General features: G+C 42.7%; 1 protein-coding gene across 1 annotated transcript in view; it reads right to left on the bottom strand.

Moving 5' to 3' along the window:
- Positions 1-10,167, bottom strand: part of tg (thyroglobulin) — an 85,851-nt gene that overhangs the window by 58,024 nt on the left and 17,660 nt on the right. Inside the window, exons 9-14 of the mRNA XM_084336165.1 lie at positions 9,477-10,063; positions 7,573-7,945; positions 6,782-6,820; positions 5,165-5,398; positions 4,940-5,059; positions 977-1,054 (exon numbers count right to left, since the gene is read on the bottom strand). Of these exons, the coding sequence (XP_084192291.1) occupies positions 977-1,054; positions 4,940-5,059; positions 5,165-5,398; positions 6,782-6,820; positions 7,573-7,945; positions 9,477-10,063 (1,431 nt within the window). The remainder of the gene's footprint in view (positions 1-976; positions 1,055-4,939; positions 5,060-5,164; positions 5,399-6,781; positions 6,821-7,572; positions 7,946-9,476; positions 10,064-10,167) is intronic.

Below are 10,167 nucleotides of genomic sequence, written 5' to 3'. Positions count from 1 at the left end.
TCTTGAGGGTGTGTAGTTAGAAGATGCAGAGTGTAGGGGTCTTGAGGTGTGTAGTTAGAAGATGCAGAGTGTAGGGGTCTTGAGGTGTGTAGTTAGAAGATGCAGAGCGTAGGGGTCTTGAGGGTGTGTAGTTAGAAGATGCAGAGCGTAGGGGTCTTGAGGGTGTGTAGTTAGAAGATGCAGAGTATAGGGGTCTTGAGGTGTGTAGTTAGAAGATGCAGAGCATAGGGGTCTTGAGGGTGTGTAGTTAGAAGATGCAGAGCGTAGGGGTCTTGAGGGTGTGTAGTTAGAAGATGCAGAGCGTAGGGGTCTTGAGGGTGTGTAGTTAGAAGATGCAGAGCGTAGGGGTCTTGAGGTGTGTAGTTAGAAGATGCAGAGCGTAGGGGTCTTGAGGGTGTGTAGTTAGAAGATGCAGAGTGTAGGGGTCTTGAGGTGTGTAGTTAGAAGATGCAGAGTGTAGGGGTCTTGAGGTGTGTAGTTAGAAGATGCAGAGCGTAGGGGTCTTGAGGGTGTGTAGTTAGAAGATGCAGAGCGTAGGGGTCTTGAGGGTGTGTAGTTAGAAGATGCAGAGTATAGGGGTCTTGAGGTGTGTAGTTAGAAGATGCAGAGCATAGGGGTCTTGAGGTGTGTAGTTAGAAGATGCAGAGTATAGGGGTCTTGAGGGTGTGTAGTTAGAAGATGCAGAGCATAGGGGTCTTGAGGGTGTGTAGTTAGAAACCATTGACCGGAGGTAGGAGGGAGCCGTTCCCCTCACTGCCAGGTCAAGAACCTTGAAGTGGATTTGTGTGGCAATGGGAAGCCAGTGCAGCTCTTTGAGAAGTGGGGTGACATGGGCTGACATGTGTCTATTACATCACTAGTACTGAGATATGTCTTAATCATATCACTGGTCCTAAAACACACATCTTTAATCACAGCTCTCCCTCTAGTTTAGAACATATCTGGGTTGGGATTAGGGCTATGAGTATGAACTTACAGCTTGGTAGGCGCTGCGAGTGGACGACTAGAGAGCCAGAAACATGTCCTCCGTCTTCATCCACACACCAACACCGACCTACACACCAACACACACACATACAGTTACAGCCATTATTAGGGATGTCCCGATCCGATCACGTGATTTTCCGAAGATCGGGATCGACAAAAAGAAATTAAAATCGTGATTTCTTTTTTTTTTTAACTTTTTTTTTAATTCAACAAACATGACCATGTTCACGTCTTAAACTCATACTGAGGCCTTAGTTTTGGTTTTAAATTGCATATCATCATTCATTTATTTATTGTCACACAGAGCAGAAGAATTTTGCCAAAACAAACGAATAGTATCCAGCTGCAGAACGGCAGACCAGCCACACTCTCAGACCCAAACGCATTTCCTTTGATTTAATTATACATCAAATGATTTATGTCAAGGATTGCAATGCCTCGCTTGAATGAAGTTAACTTTTCACCTGGATAACGTCAACATTCAGGGTGAATGTAATGTGAGAAATTGGGATAAAAAATACAAAATGTATTTAAAAAAATATATATATATATTTTTTTTTTGTCGGATCGGGAAAGATCGGTATCGGTAGATACTCAAAATCACATGATCGGAATCGGATCGGGAGCAAATTTTTTTTATCGGGACATCCCTAGCCATTATGACTCTCCACCATACTACCGCGGTGCCGACTGGGTTCATTTTGAGGTCGATTGCTGTTCTGTTATATGCCACCAGGAGGAGCAAAGTCTTGAAATATTTAATTCCTAGGCTGTCTGTAGAATTACTGCGTAATCCCCAATGATTTCTTCTAAATGAAGCAGTTCAAAACACAGACGCACACCAATACAAACATATATAGTATTTTTTTTTTTTTTTTTTTTATCCACTTTTTCTCCCATTTTCTATATTTTCTCCCATCCCAATTTCGTATCATCCAATTCAACCCTCCCCTGTCACGAACGCTGTTTCTTGCCTCCCACAAGCCGGCTGCAATGTGGACTAAGTCATACATAGCACAAGTCCCCTCCGGTACTTGAGGTAACAGCAGTCGCATCTTTTCACCTGCACAGCTCGATCTCTCAGTGGCGAGGAGTAACGCGTGGGAGGCTCACGCTGCCCCCGACACTTCCTGATTCCACTGCGCAGGCGCACCAACCGACCTGTAGGAGTCGCTGTCCACAACGCCCGATCCCCACCCATCAGTTTCCCACCCCCTAATACGGCCAATGTGTATTAGTACGGACGACCAGCTAAACTGAAAGCAAATGTGGAGCGCTGGGCGAGTGCCTTGCCCACTACGCCACATAGCCGCCCCATATAGTATTTATTATTATAATTATAAGAAAATAAGTATAAGTGTGTGTGTCTGTCTGCCCAGAGGGCCGCCTGCTGCATCTTAATAAACTATCGACTTATATGGAATTCGTTAAACTTTGTCTGCTGTCATTATTATTATTATTATTATTTATTTAATAATAATTAAAGTCATCCCGTGCACATCGCAGTCTGAAATGGGAGGGCACAGATTAGATTACATGAGATTCAAATGTATTGTCACCATGTACTGTAGCACAAGCACAATACAACAATACACAATACAATACGTTTGCCATCTAACCTACAGTACTGAAGTGATACTTACAGTAGTTCTTGAGATCAATTGTAAACTGTATCTAATAATAGTGACAAAATCAAGTAAGACAAATTCACACATTTGTCATTACTATTACATTATTACATATTACAGTCAGCCCATGCACATCGCAGTCTGTCTGCGCCATGCTGTTATTATACATTGGTTGAATGCCATATTTTGTCGTATTTATTACAGTATTATTATAATTATTTAGTTCAGAGGATGTCTGTACAATACACATGGTTAACACTTTGGACGCCACAGCGATATGCGTGATGTGTTGTTAAAAAGCTGACGCTCTAAAATATAGGAATACGTGGCGGTGTTTGCAGGGCTATAACTATATTCTCTATTATAGCTATGGATACACTATGGCCCATTTGACATCGACTATCGTTCAATATGTGTTAAAGAAATAATTTTTTCATCCATACATTCACGTTTTATACCGTGGTGAATATGACTATAGTTTTAGAGTAATCCTGTCTAATCCCAGAAAACGACGCTTATGCAGCAATACGTGCAATTCACTAAACACGTTGCCAATTCTCGCCTGTACACGCTACTATTTCGAAAATCACATCTATATTATCGGTATTATGTTTCATCATGAATGCATGAAAGGGTGGGGGGCGTTTTTTGATGCTTTGATCGTCACCAACGGCATACGCTGTGGAGTAACGTTACAGACACATGTTGTGATCGAGGTGAAGTCATGATTGGATCACAGCAGGATTGATACCATATAGGCCTTACCTTCACTAGGATGTACCCCAAAAAGAGTATTCCAATTATCTGATCGCGAGTCCCAGTATTGGTGTCGATCGTGTCGCCAACATAATCCGCCACACATCATGCACCGGGAGCAATTCACGCTTCTCAATCCGACCGTTATATTTTTTTGGGATAAGTGTTTGGGTGCTAAAGAACACATTTCAAAGATATATACAATATATATAAAAATATATATATTTTCTTAACTCTATTAACTCATTCACAAGTATAGTCGGGTTTTCGATCGTTTTCATAGTTTTTTATTTTATTCAATTTTTTTATTCTATACAGTCTCACGGACCTCGGTGTATCATTGGGACTCATTCTGAGAAGCCGATATTGCAATGCCGGCCGAATCCTGCTAGGTGGCAGTATCGCCCACCCTTTGAAACCTTATTTCACACTGTGTGTTACATTATATATGGTCCAGGCAGAGAAATGGTACCCCTGGAAAGTGAAAGGCTTCAGTCGAGCCCCTTGGAACGCTTCCAGGACACTTCATGCATAGTTTGTCCCATTTCATGTCAGGGACCCGATGGACATCAATACTGGAAATCGCGATCAGACAATTGTAATATTCTTTTTGCAATACCTCCTAGCAAAGGTAAGAACTATATGACATCATTCCTACTTTTATCCTACAATGATTTCACATCGATTGCAACGATCAACATATGTAGTATTCAAAACGTATGCCGTTGCTGACGATCAGAGCATCACGAAACGCCCCCACCCCCTTTGATGCCTTCATGATGAAACATAATACCTATTATATACCTTTGATTTGGAAATAATATCGTGTCCAGACGAGCACGACGCAAACGACTTTCGCAAAATGCACATAGCGCTCCATAACTCAGCTTCCAGGAATTAGCCAGGATCACTCTGAAACTATACAATATTCACCACAGGATAGCACACGAACGTATACATATTTTTTTTTTAAATGGACGAGAGATAGTGACTGTCAAATGAGCCATAGTATTGTCTCCATAGCTATAATATAGAATATAGATATAGCTCTGCAAACATCGTGACGCACAGTCAAAATTCCTATCTTTTAAAGCGTGGCAAAAAATGGCAAGTTTGCATGGTCACACCCCCAACACATGATATATATATTTTTTATTTTATTTAACCTTTATTTATCCAGGCAAGCAATTAAGAACAAATTCTTATATACAAAAGCAGCCTGATATATCTGTCATTGGAACGCTACGGTTGTCCTCTGTAAGGAACGTCGGGACTCAATAGCATGACATGTATAGTATTAGAGGAATCAAGCTAAACCTAATGGGCACTACAGTGTACAAAAATGAATTGTTGGGTCTCAGGAGGATATAATATGTGTAATGTGTACATCGTGCATGTGTGTGTGTGTGTGTGTGTGTGTGTGTGTGTGTGTGTGTGTGTGTGTGTGTGTGTGTGTGTGTGTGTGTGTGTGTGTGTGTGTGTGTGTGTGTGTGTGTGTGTGTGTGTGTGTGTGTGTGTGTGTGCATTGTGTGTGTATTTTGTGTGCGTATTGTGTGTGTGTGTCTGACCAGTGCTGAGGTGACATTGTGTTGGCAGCCAGTATCCATCAGCATCACATTGAGGTGTGTAGGGCAGGTATACCAGGCGCTGTGGCCCCCTCTGCTGGCCACGCCAGTAAAACTGCAGCGCTAAAGAAACAAAGTCAAAGTTAAATCACTTCAGTCCAAACTGATCTTCTGTAGTTTAACAATAAAAATAATAATCCTAGCAACACAATGGTCCGGGCATCTTACTAGAATATGCAGCCAATCGAAGGCCAGATTGGAAGCGGCTCAGCAGCCTATCCGATATCTGCTCCTCCTCAGCTGATTGGCTGGCCTGGAGCTCCTCCTGTGTCAGACGTAGTCCTTTAGCCAATAGGAATCCATATCCCAGAGGGAGGTGGGAGGAATTGGAGAGAGAGATGATCTTTTGTGCTTCCTGTTGGAACGCTGTGATCTTGGCCAGAGCCTGGGAGCAGGGGGGCGCTGGAACAAACAAATAGAACCACAACAACCTTACAATTTCATTGTCAATTATGTTGTGAAGCTGTGACTTGAAACAACTACTGGAGCAGCGGAGCAGCGTTCTAGACAGCCTAGTACCTTACTGACCAATCCATGCTGTTCCTCATACTAGAGCTCCAGATAGCTATAGTCACAACCAATGCAAAGTCAATGGGTCAAGCTCCTGTCTGTACAAGCTGACTGAGGCTCTCTGAAATGTACTCGACAGTCCACACAAAGTAGATTTCAGTGAGCCTCTGTCAGACTTTGCATTGGTTTGTTGCTACTGTAACTAACCAGAGCTAGTTTGAGGAACATGGATTGTGCTGAGAAAGGACTCTACCGATCAACAACATCATTGGTAAAGTATGAAATAGGAGTTCAAGAACTTTAAATGGAATCCAGGTCCCAATGCTGCCATGGTATTGCATGTCTATACCTAGCCCCTTTCGTGACTTTCGGTTTGCAAGCCTGGGGCTTTTGTGACCGCAGTCACTTATTTATATGCCGAGACCACCCAAGAAAATAACAACCAAGCGTGATCGGGGGGCTCGGAGTGTGTCAAAAATATATCAGATATGAATTTCAAAGATACCCAGCGTACAATATGGGTTTAACACAGCTTCACGATGGGGTCTGAAAGCTCGGAGTTGCTAATAAACAGTTTAAATCATTGTTAGGAAACACAAGTGGTACTCACAACGAACTCTGGCAGCAAGATGGCGTCTTCTCCTTCTGCAACTTTTTTTGTCGCATGCCTGGTGCGCCAGCAATCACTGCGCTCCCTGTCGGTCCCTGTTGGTCATTACAACAATACACAGGAGACGCGCTCACAATGGCCTATAGGTAATGACCAACAGGGACCGATAGGGAGCGCAGTGATTGCTGGCGCACCAGGCATGCGACAAAAAAAGTTGCAGAAGGAGAAGACGCCATCTTGTTGCCAGAGTTCGTTGTGAGTACCACTTGTGTTTCCTAACAATGATTTAAACTGTTTATTAGCAACTCCGAGCTTCCAGACCCCATCGTGAAGCTGTGTTAAACCCATATTGTACGCTGGGTATCTTTGAAATTCATATCTGATATATTTTTGACACACTCCGAGCCCCCCGATCACGCTTGGTTGTTATTTTCTTGGGTGGTCTCGGCATATAAATAAGTGACTGCGGTCACAAAAGCCCCAGGCTTGCAAACCGAAAGTCACGAAAGGGGCTAGTCTATACCCTTTTCTAAAGACCTTGTGTTTGACCCAAGGCTACTGATCTGACAACAATATGCTTTTTTTTATTGAACTGTATAGAACATATATCAGAACATTCTAGACAGAACGCTGAATGAAGAGGATGTGTGAACAAATGAAGACACCTGAAGAGACGGGGAGGATCTCCATGTCCCCAACGGAACCTAAAGTCATGGAGACAACATGGGCCGTGGTTAGATATGAGAACACAATATGGAACAAATATATACAAATCTTACAAGGTTTTTATATAGTCTACCAAAACAGTAAAATGTCAGTAAATCCACATATATGATTCTTACAGTGAATTTAGAGCATTTGTCATTTATGACTCGGCAACCAGTAATAGTAGTATTTAAAATAAATTATGAAATGAGTAAGTTAATGATAACTGAAGATATGTTTCTTATTAACTCCAAAAAGAATATATATATATACAGTATGTCGTTATATCACAGCTAAGGAGCGTTGTTTGGCCGACAGCCCCTTAGCTGTGATATAATAACCATATACCACAGCCTGAAGTGAGCTATTGCTTTTATAAAACAGTTAGAAGTATGGCAATATGAAAGTTATAGACACAATGCATTTCAACAGTTTTATTGCCAATGTAATCAAATTGAATACAAGGAAATAGGTCCTTCTATATGATAAATATCATATATAGTCACGACAGCAGATATAAATAGCATATTCTAGTTATATATACATATATAGACATCATAAACATACAGTATATCAACATTATACATATAGACATAAACATATACTAACATTAATACATACATAATTATCAACAGTATATATATAGAGGAAACAACCTGATGATTGTACATTTCTGTTTTATTTGGTATATTATTATGTATGTTCCATATATTTTGTATATCAAAAGAGTGTTGAGAGTGTTGGAACTCACAGATGTTGGCGCCCTCTGTGGTCAGAGTAGGAGTTACGTTTCCATCATCGTTCACACAGAAGCATCGCGTGGCGACACACTGAAGAGGAAGGAAGCTCCCGTCCTCAGAGCATGCTGGGATGTAGAGTTCAGAGCCAGCTGCCATGCTGCCCTTCATCCTCAGCGCTAGTGCTCTCTCTGTCTCACAGTGAGATGGACAGCGAGGCCTCTGGCCTGTGACTCGCGACCCTTCAACCTCCTGACCCTTGGGGTCGACACACCAGCACTGAGCGTCTCCACACTGTAGCTCCTGGTACTGACCGCTGGCCGTGCATCTCGGCACAAACATGGCTGCTGCCTCACTGGCACAGGACTGCAACATAGGAGTCAAAACCTAGAATGAAAACAGACAATTTAGTTTGTCCCCGTTCTGTCCCAGACGTTAAACAACATTAAATCACATTTAAAATGTCACAAATTTTATGAGCGAACAAATTTCGTTAGATTGGATTTAATGCTACCTAATGTCATAATAAAGTAATTTAATCGACTACAGTTGACTACTGTTTTCACTGACAGCAACCTGGCAGCTGGATATGGATTTTGACTAAACCTTGTGACCGGTGGACTAGACTAGACTAGAGCAGCTAGTCACAGCAGTAGCAATGACGTTAACGTTACTTGACGATTCACTCAGCGTTTGCAGTGGTCGTTGCATAGTGTTTAATTGTACTGAGTTTTTCTCCACTTGCTCACGGTCCTTGACTCCTTGCCATAAATAGTTTTGGCATTTCAATTTGGCTAAGGAGGCTGAGAGGAGACTTTAGCAAGTCAGCAATGGCCGCTAAGCTAACGTTCTAACGTGACTCTGCGGCACCAGTTCCATTCATGAGGAAGGGGGGGGGGGGGGGTATATTGACGAGGCTTGACAACAGAGGTTCAAAGATAACTTCACATTTATTCACCGTTTCCAACAGTGTGTTGAGAATCATGGTGTGACATCATCAGCTATGGCATCTCAGAACGCTCAAACTTCAAACTCAAACCTATTACATCACGCTCTCTTTTTCTCTCTCTACGTTGTCAAACATGTACACTAAAGTTAAGTTATGTTGGCGTTGTATTGTGTTTGAGTTGTTTGAGGGAAAGAAACCTATCCTGCCGTAGTTTTTATTTTCACTTTGTGCCGCTTGATTTGATTATATTTCATGAAAAACTGGTTTTTCAGAGATGGAAGTAACTTGAGAACAGGTTTTGCATTTTTCTATTGCACTTTTGCACAATAAATGTTCTTAAAATACCACATATATAACATTGAACACTGAACTCTCCACAATGTGGTTCTTGTATAGTATAGTTCACTACCACACTACAGAAGGTTAACCTTTCACTACCTACAGAAGGTTAACCTTTCACTACCACACTACAGAAGGTTAACCTCTACAGAAGGTTAACCTTTCACTACCACACTAATTTTTTAATTACTATCATGACTATTTTCCTTTATCCTCTGGGTAGGTTGTGTTGTAGGTTTGCAGTTTGCAGGGTCACAAGACAAAGGCCTCAGACTAGAAAGCTGTCAGGTGTTAATTGCCCTAGAGAGCGGGGGGGGGGGGGGGGGGGGGGGGCCATGGATTACAATGAATTCTGGGTGAAAGAGTTCTTCACGAGTGTGGCAGTTAATCACTTTGATTCAGATAATGGGTGTTTTCTCAGGAAACAGGACTGTGATATCAGCATGATATAGCATGAGTCATAATACATAGACTGAAAACTATATCCCCGATCCGAACAAGTGATGGCTTATTTTGAAGGTATGAATCTGTACTTTCATATCATGTAAGAAAAAATTATAAAATTTGAAGATGCCTCAACAAGACCCTAATGTCTATGGGTAGTCACATATGTATGTGTGTGTGTCTCACCTGTTGTAATGATGCTGCAGAGTCACTGTTGCTGAGGTAAAGTAGTGTGTGTTTCAGTGTGGAGAGAAAGACTGGGTCCGCCAGGGTCTTGCTGACTAAGAGAATCAGCTGCTGGTTCTGTAGGAGGTTGGTGGAGCTACCAAAGTCATCAGAGATGTTCTGGTCCAGATGTTCTGGCAGAGGAGAGGAGAGGTTCTGGGCCAACAGAAGCAGGCCGTCTCTGTCCAAACTGAGTCCCAGCCGACTGAAGGTCCGTCTGAAACTCAGTGTTCCCTCGTCACCCACCGCACCGCTGAAGTTGAAGCTGGCAGCATTCTTCAGGAACTTTCCTCCAAACAGGTTTTCCTGAAGGCGATTTGGCGTGGAGAAGGACAGGGCCTGCAGAGCCAGGCCTAAGGAGGGAAAGAGGCCATGGAGAACCTCCGACATCTGGGCAGGGAAGGATGGTTGCTGGTCCAACAGGAGCTGCCTGAGGGGTTGGAGCTCTGGGCTGCAAGGGGAGGCGAGTCTGGGAGGCTCCATAGGCCCAGACAGCAGCCTAGACAGGGCAAGGCGCCGCTGAGAGGGACAGTCTGTTATCGCAGCCGCTGGAACATAAGAAAACCGAACAGAAGGTTATTATCTACCCAAGCTTGAAAGGCTCAGTTCCAAGAAACTGGGGGTTGATCTCCTCTTTAGGAGGAGATAGCAG

Source organism: Notolepis coatsorum (assembly GCF_963971535.1).
Source record: "Notolepis coatsorum genome assembly, chromosome: 19".
NCBI classification, from domain to species: Eukaryota; Metazoa; Chordata; class Actinopteri; order Aulopiformes; family Paralepididae; genus Notolepis; species Notolepis coatsorum.
The sequence above is the reverse complement of the archived record's forward strand: the minus strand, read 5'-3'. Positions and strand labels throughout refer to the sequence as shown.